Source organism: Pelodiscus sinensis, chromosome 12, assembly GCF_049634645.1.
Source record: "Pelodiscus sinensis isolate JC-2024 chromosome 12, ASM4963464v1, whole genome shotgun sequence".
Taxonomy (NCBI): Eukaryota; Metazoa; Chordata; order Testudines; family Trionychidae; genus Pelodiscus; species Pelodiscus sinensis.
In genome coordinates this window covers 37174280-37196593 of record NC_134722.1, presented here as the reverse complement: position 1 = coordinate 37196593, position 22314 = coordinate 37174280, and the positions used below count along the sequence as shown (strand labels likewise).

Below are 22314 nucleotides of genomic sequence, written 5' to 3'. Positions count from 1 at the left end.
AATCATAAATTTTCCATTATAGTCACAGAAAAACTCAAAAATAAAGTGCTCTTTAGAGTGCCCCAAAATATGATTTAAAAGCAACTACACATTAAACAAAAATGTGACCTCCAAAAAGTAACAGTTTATATTGGCAACACTTAACCCACTTTGCATCATATTGACTATGTATTCACAATGTTCACCAGAGCGTCACATTAAAGCACTATTGGACCTTGTCTATACGGAGAGATAAGGTCAAATTTATTAAGACTGATTTATAGTACTGGATTTTTAAGTGCATGTTCCTCCACATGCAAGAGTTTGATGTAGCGCACCCCACATAGGATGGCTACTGTTGACTTTGACAGCAATACACTGTGGGTAGCAAGTTCCTGCCATTCCATTGGCTACGTCTACACTGGCCACAATTTCCGGAAAAGGGATGCAAATCAGGTAAGTCAGGATAGGGAAATCCGCGGGGGATTTAAATATCCCCCACGGATTTAAATAAACATGTCCGCCGCTTTTTTTCCGGCTTGGGGAAAAGCCGGAAAAAAGCGTCTAGACTGGTGCGATCCTCCGGAATAAAGCCCTTTTCCGGAGGATCTCTTATTCCTACTTTGAATATCCCCCACGGATTTCCTTATCCTGACTTACCTGATTTGCATCCCTTTTCCGGAAATTGTGGCCAGTGTAGACGTAGCCTTTGTGTTCTGGGTTAGGCTTCCAGTGCCTGATAGCACCAAATCAGTGCAGCAAGCGGTTCTGGGTACATGTCGTCAGCATCCCATAACATACTCATCTCCCCCACATCACCCACCTGAAAGCAATGGCAAAATCTTTCTGCGCCTTTTATTTCCCTAGTTATCCATGCACACACCATAAAAGGGTGAGCATGGAAGCCAGTATAACATCTATTCAGTAGCAAAGTACCATGGGAATCATATTAACCATCTTCCCTGATATTGTAGCATGTCCACAGCCTATCCAAGGACCACAGGAATGAGAAAGTCTGAAGAGGTCATTAACATATTCTTCTGAGAGGCACTTGAGATAAATGATTGGCAGATGACAGCAGCGTTCAATCATCCTGACAGTGGAGTGCTGGTTCTGGAGATAAGCACAGACTGGTGGGACTGCATAGTTACGTGGCTATGGGATGATCCACAGTGACCACAAAACTTTTGCATATGTAAGGCCACTATCATGGAACTTTGTGAATTGCTTTCCCCTGCCCTGGAACCATACTAATACCAGAATGAGACAGGCTCTGACAGTTCAGAAGCACGTGGCAATAGCCCTGGGGAAGCTTGCAATGCCAGACAGTTATACTGATCAGTTGGAAATCAATATCCTTCTACTACAGAGGGTACTGACTCTGGGGGAAAAAATGCAAGACAGAGGAGGGCTTCGCTGTGATGGGGTTCCCTAAATGTGGTGGGGCAATAGACAGAGCACACATCTAGGGATGTAAAAGGGTAGTCAATTAACCGATAAGCAAAGTTTATCGGTTAATGCTATAGACTACACGCATTACCCCCATTAGTAATTTTTTTAACAGGCTGGCCAGCAGCCCAGCTCAGTCCTGGCTTGCAATGGGCCCAGGACCTACACTCACTGTGGCTCTGTATTTAAAGTGTATTAGGAGCTGGGCGGGCAGGCAGCCCAGCTCAGTTCCGGCTCTCGCTGAGTGCAGGAATTCAGACCACCCCTTAGGCAGGGGCTGCTGCCACCCCCCACTGCTGCCTTTTTTTCACAGGCAGCAGTGCAGAGCAATAGGAAGCCAGTCCACAAGGGGAGCTGGTTTTTATACTGGCTCCCCTCGCCAGTTCCCACCTGGCACTCTGCGCTGGAGTCCCTAATACAGTGACAGCAGTGCAGTGTGGCAGGGGTCTTCTCAGGAGTGACTGAATGCAGGGTCCGCTACCACAGACAGCACCTTGTTTTTCTCTTGCTTTTTTCAAGCTCTTCTGGGGAAAAAAGCTTGTGGTATCCTGGGGTTGGTTTCAAGTGTCTACCCGTTTGTGGATTCAAAAGCACTTGAGAGTGGCAGCGGATTCACCAAAACTGGGTATTAGGACTTCAGGAGGAACTTTTTATACCAGAGCCTGTAGAGGCAAGGTTTTGGAGTGCTCTTGTGGACCCCCACCTCTGCATTCATCATACCAGAGTGGGGAACAGCCTTGACAGATGGCGTTGTCATGCAGCTTTGGACAGAATGCAGGTAAGTCAATTGTTTCATTAATATGGAAAGGTGGGGGGACTTTTGGGAGGAATTTGGGTGAGGTTGAGTGATACCCTGTCTTTGCTGAAGATTGTGTAAGGGGGATCTGCCCTCAAAGTTGCAATTTCTCCTACCCATCTGCTGAAAAAGGATGGCTACTAGAAAGGTCATTGAGAGACGTAGCCATGAACATGTTGTGAGTGGTTCAAAGGGCAGCTTTGTGAGACTCTCAAGGACATAACTAAGGTCCTACAGAGGAGTAGATAGTGGATCATTATATGGAAGCAAGCATCTTGGAGATCGAGGGCTGAGAACCAATCTCCTCTGTCTAATGCCAGTATGATGGTTACTAGCATGACCATCCTGAACCTTCGGTATGTTACGTACTTGTTGAGCTTTCTGAGATCTAGTATGGGTCTCCTCCATCCCATCCCACTCCCTGGTCTTCTTCTGTGTGAGGAAGTATTTTGAGCAAAACCCTCTTTCTTGATAGGCTGGTGGAATTGGTTTTATGGCCCCAATTTGTAGATGTGGAACCTCTAGTTTTAGGAGGTTGCCATGTCAGGTGGTTGCTGAAGAGGGACGGGAAGGGGAAGAGGGAATGGATGTAAAAGGAATGCAGTAGCCCAGACTAATGATCTCTAAAACCCACCAGTCGGATGTTATTTTGGTCCATTGCTGGGAAAAAGACTGTAGCCAGTGGATAAATTGGAGACTGGATGGTGCAGGCGACGGTATGGCAGGGATGTTGCTCGAACTCTCGAGCAAAACTTCAAATGTGCTGTTTCGATGTAGATGGTTCGTTCAGATTAGACTGCTGGTGGTGGTGTGGTCTTCACTTCTGCTGTATGACTCCCTAGGCCTAGGACAATGTTTGTTCTGCGGTGTGTACATACCCAATGTTATTAGGGTCAATTCAAGAATCTTTCATGGAGTGCAGGATCTCATCAGTTTTGCTAGCACATAAATTGGTTTTATCAAAGGGTAAATCCTCCACTTTGAGTTGCAACTCCCTGAGTATCCCTGAGGCATGGCACCACGAGACTCTGTGCATTACAACTGCTATGGCAGTGCTGTAGGCGGCAGAGTCTGTGACATCTAAAGCCACTTGTAGTCTTGTGTGGATGATGGTGTGGCCCTCTTGAATTATGCTCTGAAGTTGGGGCCATTTCCGTTCTGGGAGGAAATGTATGAGGTCTTGTAACTTTGAATAGTTGGCATAGTCAAAGTCAGCAAGGAGTGACAAATGATTGGCTACCCGCAGTTGTAGAATGGCAAAGGAGTAGACTTTTCTGGCCAATAAGTCGAGCCGCTTACAGTCCTTATCCTGAGGAGTGGTCCTGAATTTTGGGATATTTGGCTCTGTGATGGGCTGAGTCTACTACTAAGAAGTTTGGAGTGGCATGTGAAAAGAGACTGTTCAACCCTTTGGCAGGGGCAAAGTATTTTCTGTCTGCTCTGTTATTAGTGGGAGTGACAGAAGCAGGTGTCTGCCAGGTGGCATCTGCCAAGTCGAGAATGGCTTCATCCATAGGGAGGACTATTTTCAATGATGGTGATGGCTGTAGGATGCAGAGGCGCCTATGATGCTTCTCCTGCGCTTCTTGTAAGTCTAGCTCTTGTGCATTAACCACTCATTTAAACAACTCCTAGAATTGTTTTAGATCGGGGGCCTCAATGTTACTCTAAGCACATGCCAAGGGCCACAATTTAAGTGTGGTTACATATAAATGCAAATATATATGCAAATTGCTTTTTACTCTGACAGGCATGAATACAAAGATTAAGGCAAGACACCACAGCTTATAGGCTCTAGGTTGGTTAAATCATTAGAATGTGTAAGGTAGTGTGCAAGCCAGCGGATGTCCCTGTTCATTCCATTTGCATAAGAATTAAACCAGTAAATGAAGTTATGTTCCAACCCTTCTCTGTGTATTTGGCTTGTGGAATTGGACTGAAACAGGGTGACTTGGAGAGCTTTATGAGGATGTGCAAGGAGGATTCCTGCTCCATCTCCAGACATGTTAAATTGTTTCGGGGGCCCTAACTGTAGGCATAGGTACTACAGATGACACCCAAATGACTCAACCCACTTGTAGCATGATTAAAAATGTGTACTCACCATAAGAGCCCTGTCATCAGGGCTCGGCAGCAACACATCCTGGGAGTAGAGAATTGGCTCTAAAGTTATAAAAAGATCCTGGCTGTCAATGAGATAGGATGCTCCACTCTCCTGCTGACCATTCTCCTTCTCACTGTCCTCCACGCTATTGCCCAAGAGTGCCAGAAGAGTCTCTTGGGAAAAATGCATGGACTGGCTTGGGAAACTGGTCTGCTCATAGGATCAGTATATTTGTGGTGCTGACCCAAACCATCCATTTGCCACCTTTGTCTTCTGGTACATCTGCCTGAGTTGCTTTATGTTTATGTGGCACTGCTGGGCATCACTGGCATATCCTTCCTTCACCTGTGCAATCTTCACATATATATCAGCATTTCTTTTGCTGCTTTATAGTTTTGCCTGACAAATTCCACTCCCCTCCACGCCATCAATGATGTCCAGGATCTCCTGCACAATCCATGCTGGTACTTGTTTGCAACCCTGGGGATTCACAGTCAGGAATGCTTGCTGCCTGTTCTGAGGTCTGCTTACCACTCAGGATTCAAGATTTCCTGGGGCTTTTCCTATCCACCTGAACCACAGAAGAATTCAAGTCCTGGCCAGAGTGGTCACGGCCTGCCAGAGGCCAAGAATGCTGATTTTCCCAGTGCCGTGTCTGCACTATGCTAAAGTCAACCATGCCAGTTCAAATTTATTGTTATTTCTCATGTAAAGCAGAACTACCAACATCAGTTTTAATGGCCCTTAAAGTCAATGGAATGAACTTGATGGTGTGGACTCATTGTTTAGAAAATAGACCCAATGTGGTTAAAGTTTAACTTAAATTTCTAGTGTAGACCAGGCCTGGGTCATCACCTGGAGGCCAGTAACTTCAAATTACAATACATAGTGTTTACACTGTCCTTAATTCGAGCCACGCATGTCGACTTTGGCTTTACTCCACTCATTCAGATGAAGTATAGTCATCAATTTAAAAAACCCTTTAGGTCAACGGAAGGAACTCTGCAGGAACTCTGAAAGAACACAAATTCAACCTAATGCTGAATACATCAATTAAGCTCATAGTTTAGACCAGCCCCCAGCGTCATTTACTGGTAGACAAAATGGGATTCCACATGATGTACTGCTGGAAGACCATGAACCAAAGTCTACATTTCTGATTTTTCTGTGGAATAAAGATTGAATCAGGCTGTCTTAAAAGTACTTGCTCGATTGTTTGGGCAACAGAAGTGAACAAGTGGCAGGCACCCGTCACAAAAGACCGAAAGAATTGCACTAGGGTTGACTTTAGTAAGTCTTCTTTTGCTCTCTCTCACTGTTTAATAGCCACTTTTGAAAGTCACTGATGTAAAGCTTCCCAGTGGGAGAGAGAAGAGCAAGCAGCTGCATGTATGAGCTTCCTTCCCCAACAGCAGCAAAACCTAATTCGTTTACAACAAGATAAAAAGCAAGTCTAAGAACTTAATTTTAAAATGTTTTGATCTCTAGTTCTCTGCAATTAAACTTACCAATCATCTAGCTGAAGTACCTCACAGTGTTTTATATAAACTGTGATACAACAAAACCATGTTTGGCATACACCAGCCTTCAAGTTCAGAAATGTATCCTTGATCTTTAGACAATATAATCCGCTAATTACATGCAGTTAATAATAGTATAGCTAATTTTGTGATGTTAAAGCATTCTTGAGAGGTACAGAAATTAGACCTTTATACTACTGAGCATATGTAATTTATCATGCTGAAATCCAGTGTTTCCTGTAAGATGTGCACCTGTACAGCCACTTAGGAGAGATTCAGATACCCATCCACTGATTAACAGAGTGCCCACTGGTGCACTTTGTTTTGATTGGTGGTGGACATTTACACAAATCTTTTTGCATATAAAATGTATTCTGCACATGTATGGGAAAAAATCTGACCATGGATGGAAAAATTAGAAGGAACATTGCTGTAATCCTACTTTTTTGTTTAATTTCCTTTCAGATAGAGTGGAAGAAATTATGTATACTGTGATGAAATGAGTGAAAAGCCAATAATATACAGTAGAATTAATTATATGCTCAAATTGTTGCATAAATTTTACAACTATAAAAACGTATTTAAGAAATTATATTGGAGCAATGACTATTCTATAGAGATGTCCCATCTAGTCATGATCATAATAGGTTTCACAACGAACTAGTTATAATTCATAGTCACAACGTTTACATAAAAATTTAAAAGAAAACATACCTTCACTACCGGGTGTCCTCCAGTAGACGCTTTTACTGCTCCCCTACTGCCTTCCGTTTCATAATGAGCTCTATGGTGAGTTTTAGGCTGTACATCTATTTTCAGTTCACATTGTCCATAATGACTTGGTAAAGGCCAGTCTAGTGGTGGTAATGACGATGTGCTGAAAACAAGAAATGCACAGCAAATTTAAGTGACCCATGCTACCTAGCCAGAGTGTAGAGTCAAAATAACTACACCACCCCTCACACACATTTTATACTATATTTACCTTTTTTAATGAAAATGGCTAGCTTTACACTTTACTTCTACTTATAAGTAAAAATTCTGCTTGAAGTACTTTATACATGTTTATTCAAAACTTAATTTAAATTTGTTTCTTCGGGGATTTTTTGAGGAGTGACGTTAGTTCGAACCAAGGGCTTTGGTTCGAACTAACACGTCCCAGCGTGCACTTCCTGGTTCAAATCAGCTGTGATTCGAACTAGCGTGCAGCCATGGAGCACGGGATATTTAACTCCCAGCTTCATTAGCTACTTCGCTTGTCTGCATTTGCATCCCTAGTCCGAACTAGGGAGCAAATGTAGATGTACCTTAAGTGAAAAATTACTATCTTGAATGTCTGAGTGAAGGTACCCCACCTTGCATCTGCTGCTTAATTTCATCTGGACCCCTGCAAATCTCCACACCATGGACTGGAAGCCTTAGTATGTCCCTGTGGGCCCTAGGGGTGAGGTGATCAGGGAACCTCTCTGCATGCTTCCCCACCCCAGTGCCAGCTCTGCAACTTCCATTGGGAAGTACAGCCAATGGGAGCTGACAGAGCAAAGCCTGTAGGCATGGGCAGCATGCACCATATAGAGCCAGGCCCGGCTCGAGCCATTCCTGTGCCCCAGGCAGCGGGCACACAACGCATGCGCAGCTCCACCCCATGGCGCACGACGCACACGCAGCTGCACCCTCCGGCACGCTGTGTACCTTACAGCTGCGATCGGGCGCTGCACCTTATTGCAGCTCTAAGGGGCGGCACGCAGCACCCCTTACAGCTGCCATCAACCGCCCCACATAGGTTGGCATCCCAGACAGCTGCCCAGCTAGCCCTCCCCGCTTAATCCAGCCTTGTATAGAGCCCTCTCCTGCACCCCAAACCCTTCATCCCCACACCCCAGAGCCTGCACCCTCACCTCTTCCTGCACCCCCTCCCTCCCCCAACTCCCGCATGTCCAGCCCCACCATAATCCGCTATGGGGGAGTAGCTGCCAGTACCAGCTGACCCCACTGCAGGAAGCCAGAGTGCTGCAAGGCTTTGAGCTCCCCTATGGTCTGGGTGTGGTTCATGATTTTTTTTCCCCTGTCGCTCAATGATGCTGGATTAAAAAAAGATTTCATACCCACATCTTAAGGAAACAAGAGTTGCCCAAGTTTAGTGGAAAGACTTGGTGCAAAAGGGTGCAGGGCTTTTGGATTAAACAAATATGATCAAGGCATATGATTAAATTAGCTATCCATTATACATAGCAATAAAGCCACTCCCAGCGAGCATGTACGTGTAATAAAAATCAGTAAAGGCTTGAGAAAAGAACAATTACTTATTTGTAACTGTTGTTCTTGAAGATCATAGAATCACAGAACTGGAAGAGACCTCAGAAGGTCATCAAGTCCAGCCCCCTGCTCTAGGCAGGACCAATCCCAACTAAATCAACCCGGCCAGGGCTTTGTCAAGCCAAGACTTAAACACCTCTAGGGATGGAGACTCCACTACTTCCCTAGGTAACCCATTCCAGTATTTCACTACCCTCCTCGTGAAATAGTTTTTCCTAATATCCAACCTGGACCTCTCCCACCACAACTTGAGACCATTGCTCCTGGTTCTGCCATCTGTCACTACTGAGAACAGCCTCTCTCCATCCTCTTTGGAACCTCCCTTCAGGAAGTTGAAGGCTGCTATCAAATCCCCCCTCACTCTTCGCTTGTGCAGACTAAACAGCCCCAAGTCCCTCAGCCTCTCCTCATAAGTAATATGCTCCAACCCCCTAATCATTTTGGTTGCCCTTCGCTGGACCCTCTCCAATGCATCCACATCCTTTTTGTAGTGGGGGGGCCCAGAACTGGACACAATTCTCCAGATGTGGCCTCACCAAAGATGAATAAAGGGGAATAATGACATTTCTGGACCTGCTGGCAATGCTCCAGATCATATTCATTCCAATATGTATCTGTATATGCACTGTGTGCATGATCACCGGAAGAGTTTCCTTAGCAGCTGCCTCATGGTGATGCCCCTTGAGTTTTTTATGTATAGACATATAGATACACACACGACTCCAGCTTAGTTCCTTGTTGCTGGAGCATCAGAGAGGAGAGGGAAAGTCTGGAATGGACATGAGCAACACATCTCAAAGAATAAGTTACAAAAAGGTAAAGTAACTATTCTTTCTTCAAGTGATTGCTCACATGCATTCCAATATGTGACTTACCATCAGTTTGTACGGTGAAGGGGTCAGACCTCAACTTGCTACTGAGTGCAGGACAGCTCTGCTGATCGCAGCATCATCCTGTGTCTGCTGGGTGATGGCATAATGAGCCATGGAGATGTGCCTGGATGATCACACAGGTACCCTGCAGATACCCTGAACAGAAACCTGTGGCAGAAGGGCTGCTGAAGATGCTTGTACCTGATGGAATGTATCCTGAATGGTGGAGCTGGCACCTTAGCCAAGTGATAGTAAAACAAAGCAAAACTTGATACATACAGGACGATAGGCCCTACGGAATGGTTTGGTGCACACATCCTATGTCCAGGGAGTGCAATGCTCTATCCCTGTTCATGGCAAGGGTTTTGGGGAAAAAACAGGGAGAAAAGTGTCCTGAATGATTTGAAAAGGCAACAACAGCTTCAGCAGAAAGACAAGATGCGGGTACAGCTACACCGTATCCTTTTAAAACAGTGTATGGAGGCTCAGAGATAAGGGCCTGCAGCTCTGATACCCGTCAGGATGGTTACTTTGTACAAGAATTAGGCTTATCCTGCCAAATTTTGAGAAGGGCTGGGTATTAACGGAACAAGGGGAAATGCATAGAAGGCCTGGCTCCATCCATGACTGGTGGAAAGCATCTGAAATGGATTCCTGGCTGTAGTCCTGAAAGAAGCAGAACTTCAAGCACGTTGTTGAGGAAGGTCACACACAGGTCCACCTGGGGATGACCCCATTAGTGGAAAACATCTCCCCTAAGGGACTACTCCTGGGATTGAAAGGACTAGCTGAGACTTCCCACTAGGATGTCCTGCATTCCTGGGAGGTATGGAGGTAAAGGTTGTGACAAATGCAAAGGTCCCATAGGGCGATGGCTTTCTGGCACAGGGGAGCAGTGCAAGCACCATCCTGTCAATTGATATTGCTGTGGTGTTGTCCATCCTCACGAAGGTTCCCTTAAGGCTGCATGGTAGCAGCTGCTTAATATGCCCTGCCCAGATGCTCAGGGCTGTCATGAACGGAGCTGCCTGGCTAGGGGAGAGGCACTTCTCTCTCAGCTACAGCAGCAGCTCCCTGCTGAAGATGGAGCCGTGAGTCTCTCCCAGATGGTAGAAAGGGGACAAAAGGAGAGAGGGAGTAAGTGGCTGGGGGGAGGGGGGGGGGAGAAATGAGAGGGAAGGGGAGTTTGGGGCATCCCATCTCCCAGCTGGGCTGCAACAGCCAGGAGAGGAGGAGACGAGACTCCTTAGGATTACAGCATCTTGTGTGAGAAACCCAGTACCCTCCTCAAAGACTGCATGGGGTAGATGGGAGTTATGGGGAGTTGGCAGATGCTGGCATTGGTGAGGTGTGTGTATGTGGTGGAGAGGGAGAGGGAGATTTTGTGATATGTCCTCTGAATCATAGCTAGGCTTCAGCTGCAGATGTCTGCAACTCAGAGACAGAAATCTCTGCCAGCCCCCAGCTGGGCAGGAGTCAGGAGGAGCACAGGAGTAGATAGGGGAAACAGGGGGTGGGTGGGAAGTGTGAGCATCTGCAGGGCTTGACAAGCTGCAGCAAAAACCACTCGCCAGCCCCGCACCGCGCATGCATGAGACCCGCACTGCACATGCGCGAACCACTAGTGAACAGGGTGACTGGCTGAAATCTACTCACCACTGGCAAGTAGATAAACGATTTGTCAAGCCCTGAGCATCTGTGTGGTGAGATTGGCTGGGGGGAGAGGGGAGAGGAGTTTGTTTGGGACATCTGGACTGCAGCAAGAGTCAGACCCTCTGCCTCAGCACAGCAGCTTCTGGTGCAAAGGAGTAACATAGGACTTTCTCTTGGGTGGGAGGGGGAAGGGATGCCAAAATTTCAGGTGGGTTATGCTGAGGCATGTGGTTGTATGGGGGAGAGGGTGCTGCTGGGGAAACTCCTTTGTCTCATTAATGCAACAGAGGGAGCTTAGTCCAAGTACATCTTCCAGACTCAACAAGAAAAGGGAGTAAGGAGGAGTTGATATTAATCATCAACTGATTGGTAACAATTACAAGATCTGAAATATGCCCGGAAAAATATGATGGAAGTGTGGGAAAGGATAATGTAGCATGCTGATATTTTCCATGGTTAGACTTATAGAGCAAACACAAAACAGTGAATATCCTGCAGTTTTAGACTAAAATATTTTTCACCTAGTATCAGGAAGGAAAGATAAAGTGCTTGATTGGTCATAAGTTTGTTAGCAGGTGGCCATCTGCCCAAAGATGTTAGAACAGCAGTTCCCAACTGTCGGTCCATGGCGCAGTGCCAGGCTGTGAACAGCTAGCTTCTTGGCTGCAGTGGCTCTGGGGGCCAGGGTTGGGGTACCTAGCCCAGCACCTCCCCTCCCACTGCGGCTGTTGGGAGAGGCGTGTTTTGCCCCCCCACTCAGCCAACCAATGCCAGGTAGAGGGGGGGGGGTCTCTTCCCAGATGCAGAAGAGTGGTTTCGCTGCGCAGCAGAAGGGTCATGCAGAACCCTGCACAGCAGCCTTAAAGCAGCTCTGACCTGGACAGCAGTGCTCAGCTGGCAGCTTGGGAGGTAGTGCAGGACTACACAAGAGCAGTGGGGCAGGTACTGGGGGCTCCAGGGGTGGGTCTAGTGCTTGGGGGCTCTGGTGGTGGTGACTAAGGGATGGGGGCTAACACAAGCATTTGTTATGGAGGGTTGGAATTGGGGTGCTCTAAGGGTGAGAGGCTAGCAAGGAGGTTTGGGTTCAGGGGACACTCGGGTCAGTGGCTGGCACTGGGGGATAGTGGAGGCGTGGGAGGCTCTAGGGCAGTGTTTCCCAAATGGTGCTCTGGGAAACCCTGGGGATCCGCAAAGCGAAAGCAAGGGTTGCGCGAAGATCTGGCACTCTCCCGCCCCCTGTTAAAGAGACAGAGCCATGGCGAGGGTTTTTTTTTTTTTTGCTCAACAAAATGCAGCAACTCTAGGGGTTCCGTGGCCAAATAAAATTGAGAAACACTGCTCTAGGGGTTAGGGCTGGCATTGGGGAGCTCTGGGGCTGGAGTACACCTGTATTAGCTTCGTACCCCGGCCCCCAGAGCCGCTGAGAACAGCCAGTTTTAACTGGGCATCTGCCCACCCCAAGGCAACTGCTGGAGTTGAAGCTGGCTGCTCATGGTAGCTCTGGGGGCTGGGACTTTTGGCAGACTGGTAACATTTTCTTTGCACATTCATTATTCGCATATTATCATCCTGCTCCGCCAAAAGTTTGTGAATGGGTTTGCTGGTGTGCAGTGGGAACTACTGTGTTAGAAAACTTGGGCTAAAATGTAGTTTGGAGGGAGACAAATCCAAAGGAGAGAAGTAAGGAGGGCAGAGAGAGTGCATTAATAATTAATAGATCTTAATGCAGGATCTGAGTTCATTTGTTTTGGTGTTATTCCATTGTAAGGATTCAGGCTTTAAGTGAAGCATATACTGGAGCAAAAGGACTAGCTCATGAAATTTGCATGATTACATTTCAAACAAAGTTTACAGAAGTGTTAATGGCTTAAGGTAGGAAAGAAAAGGATTCTTAACAGAATTTTTTTTGAGTGCTGAAAGCATGTTTTTTATGCTTTCACTTAATGGCCATATTATGCCCCATTCTAGAGTGTATACTAGCTTGAGTTGTTAGAAAGGATGATAATACATATACTCCAAGATTAATGATAATTTTATTTGATTTTTAAATAAACATCCTAAGCATTGTTCCTTAATTATTTTATTTTTTCTTCCGTATCTGTAAACTCATTTAAAACATATTTATAGGTATTTTATTTGTACTGGTGGTGCACATCACACACAACCTCAATACTGATGCAGCACAAGAAAAAATTTCAAACTTCCCAAAAGAAAATTCATCCAAGGATATAAAGGTTAGAGGGGACACTGGTCATCATCATAATGTATTTGTCTTACTTGCCAGGTGTTCCTGCCCCACCTGCAGGACAAACTGTCTTAAGCTCCCTGACTTGGATATGAAACACAAGTCCTATGTGTAACTATAGGCAGTGTGTGTGGATTGTTTAGCAACATCCTCCAAGCAGTGTCTGAGATGTCTATTACCAGAAAGATCTCCAGCTGCAGTCTGGTAAAAGGGACCCCTAGGCACAATACCTGAGGCTGTAGCCACCAGTTGAGGGAATGCAGAGCTGCTGGTGGTGGTGGTGAAGCGATCAGTCAGTCAAAAGAGTCTTGGGAGATCTTGAACATCGACACTAGCCATGCCTGGAGTGGGTGGAAGTAAAGATGAGCATGATGCAGGAGACCATGTACCCTAGAAGCCTCATGCAGTTGTGCATGGTAGTGGTCAGGCTTTGTTCAAGCCCTGTGATGCTGCTGCCCATGACCTGGAATTGGGTCTTGGGTAAGGTGGCTATCATTTGAGTGGAATAGAGAAAGGCCCTAATGAACTTGACTTTGAGTGGGAATAAGAGTGATTTTGGCACTTTGAGGATAAGACCCAGGAAACAAGGGTGGTCCAGAATGATGGAAATATAAAAATACGCATTCTTGAAATAGTCTCCTAGATCCTTAGAGAGGACAAATGAGGCCAAAAGATACCATGTAAAACTTGAGCCTTTTTATGAGCTTGTTCTGAGTTCTAAGACGGGGTGCAGGCCCCTCTTAGCCTTCAGATTAAGGAAGTACTGGGACCCCTACCCCTGAACTCCTGAGAAACCTCCTCTGGGCCCTCAGGTTCCCCACCCCTGAGTTAAAAGTACAGTGAATGAGGAGTGCCTATTGGCTCGAGACCCACACCTGAAGCCCCCCAGATGAATAAACCTTGCACTCAAATAGGTCCAGCATCATTCTCCTCATTCTTTGGGGCAGGACCAGACTGACCTTGATGCTCATAGTGGTTCACAATGTCCATCCCCACCAATCTGGGGTCTGTCAAGGCACCTTCACATGGTGATCTAGATGGACTTCATAAGAGGCAATGCCACCCACACCAGACCCTCGGGTGAAAGGACATGCATGACTGGGTCAGACTGACTACCGCCTCTGCCAGGAGGAGGAAGCCTTGAGCAGGTCATAAGAACATAAAAACTCTGGTCAGACCAAAGGTCCATCTAGCCCAGTATCCTGTCTTCCAACAGTAGCCAATGCCTGATACCTCAGAGGGAGTGAACAGAGCAGGTAATCATCAACTTACCCCTCTCCTATCATCCATTTCCAGCGCTTCACAGACAGAGGCTAGGGACACCATTCCTACTCATTCTGGCTAGTTAGCAGGGCAGGAAAAGAGGCTAATGTTTGGAGGTCCTAGTGAGCGTTAGAATCCATCGAGGGAAGGAGAGGGAGATGCCCACCACTGCCTCATCTGGCGAGGATGAGGCCACCAGGATGACAGGATCATCCTGGCCCACCAGGTGCCCTTTGATATCCCCCTGAGAGGATTAGGAAGACTTACTGGAGATGTGGCCACAACAGATGCATGCCCATTCTGTCCCACAGGGACCATGAGGCAGAGATCATGAGGCCCAGGTTGAAGGTGCCACTGAGGTAGCCTCAGGGCTCTCTTTGGTCTGGCAATAAGCCCACAGGACTGAAAAGAGCAACTGGATGGGTGTCTGCCATGGGGAGGCCTGACTTGCATTGGTGTCATAGGCACCTACAGATGTCAGTGCCATCGGGTTGGAACATTACCAAGAGCTCCAGGACTCTGGATGTGTACTCTGATGACAACCAAGGAGGAGCTAAGCCAGATAGTGCTTACAATCAGTACAAAAGGGGAGTATCCATCAATGTTCATGACAGTGGATTTTGCACATTGCTATGGTGCAGTAGATGTCCCAGGTACCAGAGCAAGCAGTGGAGGCACAGGACAGGCCTAAGTCAGTGCTGTGGGTGCTGGACCCGATGCCAGATTGGCCACTTTAGCTGTAGCTACCGGCGCCAAAAAGGAGTGTGCAAAAGGCGGTGCCACTGAAGAGAGAGGCAGATGCGCCTCAGATGGAGCCGGTTCTCTACGTTCAACGGGGCCCCATGCAGCCTCAAACATTTCTGGCATGGAGGGAAGATCTAACTCCTCCTCCATCACCACAGGCACACATCCTTGGAGCTAGAGTCTACGATGCTGGGACTGTAGGGCCTAACTCAGGTAGGCTGGGCGTGGTATAGACCGACTCCGGGGCCTTACCAGAACTACTGGAGGGGGAAATTGACCCAACTCAGTCCTCTTCTTCTGTACCACTGGAGAATGGGACTGATATTGGGAGGACGAGCCAATCTTCTGCACAGGAAACCAATGCTGATGGTCTCTGCAATCTTCTGGTCACGGGTACCGAAGCCTCCCAGACTTAGGCCGGCATGCTACGCACCAGTGGCTGGATGAGTCTTAAGTGCTGACTCCAGGAGGATAAATTTAAGCTACTAGTCCCTCCCCCCCCAGTCTGTAGCTTAAATCCCATGCAGAGACTATACTTATCTTGAAGGTAACCCTCTCCAAAACACTTCAGTCAGGCAGTGTGAGGATCCCCCCCAGGCAGATTCTTGCCACACTTCGAACACTGCTTGACTCTCTGGGACAGCTGCATACCCCAGGAGCATAAATAATAGGAGGGGAAAAACCTCCCTAGACTAAATATTATGAATGTAATGCAAAAAAGAAACTAATCTACACTACAAAGAATAACTGAAGTCTGTAATGCTAGGGATCAATTACTTGCAAAGCAAGAAACCAGAAACTCCAACATCTATCTCTGGTAGAAAGAATGAGCTATGTGGCAGTCAGGTTGGCAGAGGTATATTTACACAATGCTGGGAGGCATCACTACAGGGGGCACCACAGCTGACCCACTAGGGAAAATCTTCCTACTATCGTACATTTTGGAATGCACATGAACAATCACTCAGAGAAGAATAAGCTGCCCATGCCACTTAAGTTTACCAGTGAAGAGGTAAATCCTTTATATTTATCCCTTTAATTAATAGATACACATATCTACATATAAAATTCTAATAAGATCACAAGTCAGAACCAACCTAGTAAATGCCAACAAAGAATGCAGGAATTTTGAAATTCCCAGTGCTGAAGCTGGAGCAGAGGCTGTGGCAAGGCTGTTCCTGGAGCCAGGGTCACAATATAGTTGTTCCCATGGGGACAGCAGCACCGCAGCCCTAGTCCTAGTACCAGGACCAGGAGCAGTCAAACCCCAGCTTGAGCTCCAGCTCCAGCAGCCGCCACATGACCCTGGCCCCAACTCCAGGCCAGGGCCAAGTGGTGGCTGACCAGCTGCTTCGGGGCCAAGGCCAGGACTGCAGTGCAGCTGTCCCAGTGGGAAAAGCCATGTAGCTGTCCCAGCTGTGGCCCCAGAAGCAGCCGTACTGCAAACTTGGCCCCTGCTCCAGCAGCCACCATGTAGCCTGTCCCAGGGGAGCCTGCCCCATGGCCTTGGCCCCTGCCCTTCCTCTTCCCCAGGGCTGGAGCTGTGGCTAGGGCCACGTGATAAATGCCCAGCTGCTCCCTGGGCAGGCCACATAGCAGGAGGCTGCCAAAGCTGGAGCCGGGCTGCGGTGTGCCTGCTACTGGGGATGGAACCCCCTGCATCCCTGTTGTCCCCTCATATCCCTCTTCTCTCCAGCTCGCTCTCAGAGCCCACTGCCCCCTTCAGTCCCCTACCGGATCCCCACATATCGCTGCCCCACCCCAGTACCCCATTCCTCGTAAACCCTGGGCACTAACATCAGCTTTCTTCTGCCCCAGGTGGGGACTTTCAGCCAGCGTTGTGGAGAGCAGCCTGGGGCACCCCCTCCTCTGCACACAGGCTGCACCAGGGATTGCTTTCTCATGTTCTCCCCATGAGGTAGGGAGCACTGCATTGGAGCAGGGCTCAGGGTCCCAGCCAAGGGACAGCTGGGCTCTCTGCACTGGGAAAGTCTCAGGGAGCAGCACCACTGGTGGGTGCCAGTGTGGCATGTATCCAAAAAAGTGCACATGACCTTAATACTGGTGCACAAGACAAAACTCACTCCACTCAGATGGAAAATTTTAGAGCAGGGGTCTCCAAACTACGGCCCGCGGGCCGGATGCAGCCCGCGAGGCCCTCTCATCCGGCCCGTGGAGACTGTGACGGGGAAGAAACTCCCCACACTAACAGCCCCTCCCCTGGAGAAGCGCTGAGCGGCGCAGCGCCGCAGAGCTGGGGCGGGGAAGAAACTCCCCACACTGACAGCCCCTCCCCCGGAGAAGCGCCGAGCAGCATAGCGCAGCGGAGCCCAGGGGAAAGCCCACGGGGAGGGGAGCGAGGGCGCACAGCCGCAGGCGCGGCAGGCGAGGAAGGCGGCAGGACCCAGGAAGAGAAGGGGCAGGGACACCAGGGTGAGCGGCACGCCCCATGCGTGCCGGCTCAAAAGAGGGAGGGGCCGGAAGGACAGGGGCGGCCGGCACTCACTTTCTTTTGGGCAGGCAGCCAGGAGAGGGAAGCCGGAGGAGCCAGCGGGACGGAGGAGGGACTCTGGACCCGCGCAGCCCTTGCCCTGGGCAGCGAGACTCCCCGGTCAGGGGTGCGGGGGATCGGAGCCGCCAACGGACGGCCACACGCCCTGCGGACCGACGGCCGAGCCCGGGCTCTGCGCGTCCCTCACAGCAAGAGGGGTTGGGACTTGGCGTGGACAATTGCTCCCTATTGGCCAGTGCGTTCTTATCCTATTGGCTAGCTCTCTCATGAGGTCACTAGTGGGCTGGGCTCTATTTTGGCATCCAGGAAACAATTTCACCATTCACACTAATACAGGTGTTCATGTGTAGTGTATCAATGTGTTATTAAATAATAACTGAATAAAATAATATTAAATAAATAATTAAAAACAACATCCATGTTTTGATTGTTTTTTATTTGGACCTCAAGTGTGTAGTCGGCCCCCGAACTGCTGTTTGATAGTTAATGCGGCCCTTGGGCAGAAAAGTTTGGAGACCCCTGTTTTAGAGGGAACTCTGCTCACCAGAGGCAGAAGTGTGCTGCCGAAATAGCCAAATAACATTAACTGTAGATTTTACTATTTATTTCACTTACTTATTTTACTTGCTTATTTCACTTACGTGGACACTTATCTTCAAAGTCAGTGGTCTGTAAATATATTTTCACAGCAAGTTTTGCTACCACGACATATTAGGGTTTTTTTTTTTTTTTTTTTAAGAACTGAATAACTACATAGCAGAATAGGTTGGCCATAAAAAACACTTAAGCGCTGAACATTGTTTGTCCTACTTATAAAGTTATATTGATCTTTGAAATATGGAAGTTTTGATACCAATGCTAAAGCTAGAAAATTCAACTGCCTCCTTCTCAATTTAAATTTCATAGTTGCTACTTCTCTTGGACCAGCAGTTCCCAACCTTCTCCAGACGGGGACCCATTTTGACAACTCAGGAAGACTTGGTGACCCAAGGCAATTCAAAAACAGTGGGGGTGGGGGGGCAGAGCCACTTGACGACCCTTTTGAAATATAATGGTGACCCATATTTGAGGTCCCAACCCATAGATTGGGAAACCATGTCTTGGACTGTTTGCTGTCAAAGTTTTCAATACTGGCAAATCAGAATGCCGGAAGCTTAAATTTTAGTATTTCCAGGTAGGTTGCAAATAAAAGAGGCCATTAAGTCTCCATCAGGCATCCATCACTAAAACCATGGAAATGCTTAAGTCCCTACTGATGACACCAATCACAGAACTTTGTTTGCTTTCCAACACTTAAAAAGGTTTTGCTTGAGCTCCCTCTACCTTAAGTAAATGCTACCACACTGAACATGGCAGATTATGGAAAAAAATGAATGTCAACAAGTTCAAGTATAAAACAGAGTATTCTTTCAATGCATGAGAAAAAAAACTGCTACATAAAAATCAATGTACAGATTTCCAAAGCCTCTGAAGATGAAGACAGCCTGAAGACACTTTCAGCATTGTACAGTTTCACCAAAAGTTCAACAAATCAATAGGTAAATATAGGTAAATATCTGCTTATTTGGTGAAAACTTAGTGTGCACTTTAAAAAATTTATCCCCTGGAGTAATTTTTTGATAGTTTGCAATATAGGAAGATTGCAGCACAGAGAATTTGGTCTAACAAATCCAAACAAACCCACCCACACCCCAGCATTCAACATGTCCAAAAGTGGCAGTGCCTATAGATGTTTAAGATACTACTTAAATTAGTAGTAGTATCAGTATCAGTAGTATCAGTAGCAGTTAGATGTTCAAGATAGATGCAGTCTAGTAAGAGTCTGTAAGAGGAAAGTTTCTCCAGTTTGATTAACAGAGATTTTACTGGGTGCTTCTGTTTTCCAGTGAGACCAATACTCTCCACAAAGGCAGATATATGTTTAAGTAAATTAAAGCACTGATAATCTCGCTAAGAAACATTTGGTTATTTTGAAACAATTTTAGAAACTATTAGAAAAATGCTATTACTAAAAATAATTTAAGTTACACAAACTGATGAGATCTCTCTCTGAATATATTGTAATACATGTTACCCTGGGTTTTGAGCACAACAGTAGTTAAGCACCATAGTGATTAACCAATTATGAGTGAGAACTCATCAGAAAAAAGGACAACTGAGAAGCAATGAAATACAAACAACAGGAAATCAAAGCTGTCAGTAGGACAAATTAAAATGCAAGCTGTTGAATGTCCTACTATTATCCTCTTTCCTATTGATTTTCCTAGCAAGATACTGTCCCTAGATCTTGCTGCTGTGGGGGCTCAGCTATTTTCAGATCAGTCTCCAGCCAGTAGACATTTCAAATTTGAAACACTCTTCTCCTCCAGTCTATGTCAAGCAAAGGCTCTTGTTTTCCCCAAACTAGGCGGCTTCCTCACTATTTGAAGGTTTTCTACTTCACACTTCCTCCTTCCAGCTTCCTGACATTTGTTAAAGAGGGGCAGAGAGGCCACTTCAAGTTTGTTTTTGGGTCCAAGAACCTCTCTGCTCATTATTGCTATTGCTCATTATACCTAATCAAGTAGAAAAAGAATTAAAGGTAGTTAGTTCTTAGCAGTTTCAGACCAATTACACAAAATCAACAGGTTGCCTTACAAGCCATAGTAGATTAGTGTTCTGGCTCTATACAGCATCCAATGCCATGTGGATTTTTGTAAAGGCCCATGGAGAAGTAGCTAGATCAACCGTACAACCCTATAAAAGTCCTAATAAGCAGGGCTCGATGAATTAGTCAATCTACTCGCCCAAGGCCAGTAGATTTTAAGCCAGCACGGCGCTGCAGCATAATCAGTGCATGCGCAGTGCGGTCTGCGCATGCACAGCATGCCAAACCGCATGGCTGGCGAGCGGGGCTCATCGCCGCTTGTCAAGCCCTGCTAATGAGCAAGTTTTAGGAATTTTTTGTGGGAGGTATCAACTGAAATACAAAATATACATTCCTTCAGGTCACTGATCACAGACTAGCACCAGTGGAAATGATCAGGAAAGTGTATTTAAGAGTTTCCATTTGAAAATGACATCTCTTCAGGTGTCTAAGGATTTTGTTGGTTACTATTACTACTTTACAAACAACTATGTTGGAATTAAAACATTAAAAAAGGAGTAGGACCTGAACTGTCTTTTAGGTTTCAGATTACAAGGTCTAATGTCTATTGTTTAAACAAACAGAATAGTTGTAAAATGTCTAAGTGATTCTTTCTGGTCTGCTTAAAAGCAATGATTTCTTGAGGTCTTTCTAAAATATGCAAGACTGTCCTCCTTTCCAAAAGGTCTCCAAATATTTTTCTCCTGCAGCATAATCACAATAGAAGTCTTTCAGTTAGGAATACTGACTTTGCACTACTTCATCAGAAACCATAACTCTAGCTAAGAAAATCAAGTCTGCACCCTAAGGCTTTGTCTACACGAAAAAGGAAGATCGCTGCTGCCATAATCCATATTTTGGAGTTCGATTTAGGAAGCTCAGTTAATATTCACTAAGTTGAGCTCAGAGGGCGCCCCCGCTGGCGTTGGAATTCGTCCTTTTACAAGGAATAAGGAAAGCCAACAGAAGCATTTGTTCCCAGAGGCGAAGTGAGGGTGTTTTGTGCCTGGGGGCAAAGGCCAAATTTGCATCCCTCCCCCCAATCATTTGTTACTGTGGATCTGTTGTTATTTCTAAGTCAGCAAAAAATAAGAACATAAGAAAAAAATCACAAACATTACTAATAGCCACAGATCCTTGGATCAGTTAGTAGATCATAGTAGAACTATCTTGATGATGTCTGGAGTAAGCTGGATGAAACGTTGGACTGAAAAGTTATATATGCATTCAACACCAGAAGCAACAGGACATTACAATTAAAAACTTTTGTTAAGTAAGTTTAATTTTTCTTGCCTTAGCTACAGCACACTGATTATGTCATCAAAATCTATTTTATGTATATTAATTTTATATCAGTAAATGTGTCAATTTTTCCAATTGCATGAATTATATTTTTATGCAAAATTTCAGATTTACAAAGTATCTGAAATTTTCACAAAAGCCTGTTCTATTTGATTGACCATGGTCTATACCTGCTTTCATTAATAAAACAAGTTTTGTATCATAAAATTTTTCAAGTACCTTAAATTTATATTTAAATTAAAAATCATTTTATATGAGCAAATAATTGTACACACCAAATTATTGAATTATATTAAAACAAAACCTGAAAAATATTATAAAATATACCTAAAACAATCTATAATAATAAATAATTACAACTGTCCTACAGAAGTACATTCTCTTTGGTGTCCCTGAAAGCTATCAGTTTTCATTTGTGTGGCCCTCAGAGGGCTTCAAGTTTGACATGCCTGATCTACGTTTGTCAGTCTTTAAAGTGCTACCAGATTATTTTTTTTAGGTTTTTCCTTTTGTTATAAAGTATCTTTTATTTTAAAAAAAAAAGTAACCCCAATACACTCACCTCTGCCCCAGAGCCAGGCACCCCTCATGCCAATACAACACCCCTTCCCCAGACCACGCACCTTAGCCTGCTCCCTACCAATCCAACTATAGGTAAATCTCATTAATCTCTATACTAATCATTTTCTCATTTTTTAGTTTTAACTTTGTATCAAGTTTTTAGTTTTGTAATATGTCTTTAGTTTGTTTCCATAGAAACCTTGTATCTTGTAGTATTTTTATGCCCCCCCCCCCCCTTTGCTAAACTGATTGTCCTGCTGAGTGAATGAGGTGTGAATGGATAAAGCATGAAAGAAAAGCATCTCTGGGCACTTGCAATGGTTGAAGAAAGGTGGAAGCCAGATTCAAGAATAAGAACAATGGAACCTGTGA

General features: G+C 45.9%; 1 protein-coding gene across 1 annotated transcript in view; it reads right to left on the bottom strand.

The window, feature by feature from the left end:
* Positions 1 to 22314, bottom strand: part of NFATC3 (nuclear factor of activated T cells 3) — a 156029-nt gene that overhangs the window by 88892 nt on the left and 44823 nt on the right. Inside the window, 1 exon segment of the mRNA XM_075940320.1 lies at positions 6563 to 6725. Coding sequence (XP_075796435.1) covers positions 6563 to 6725 — 163 coding nt within the window.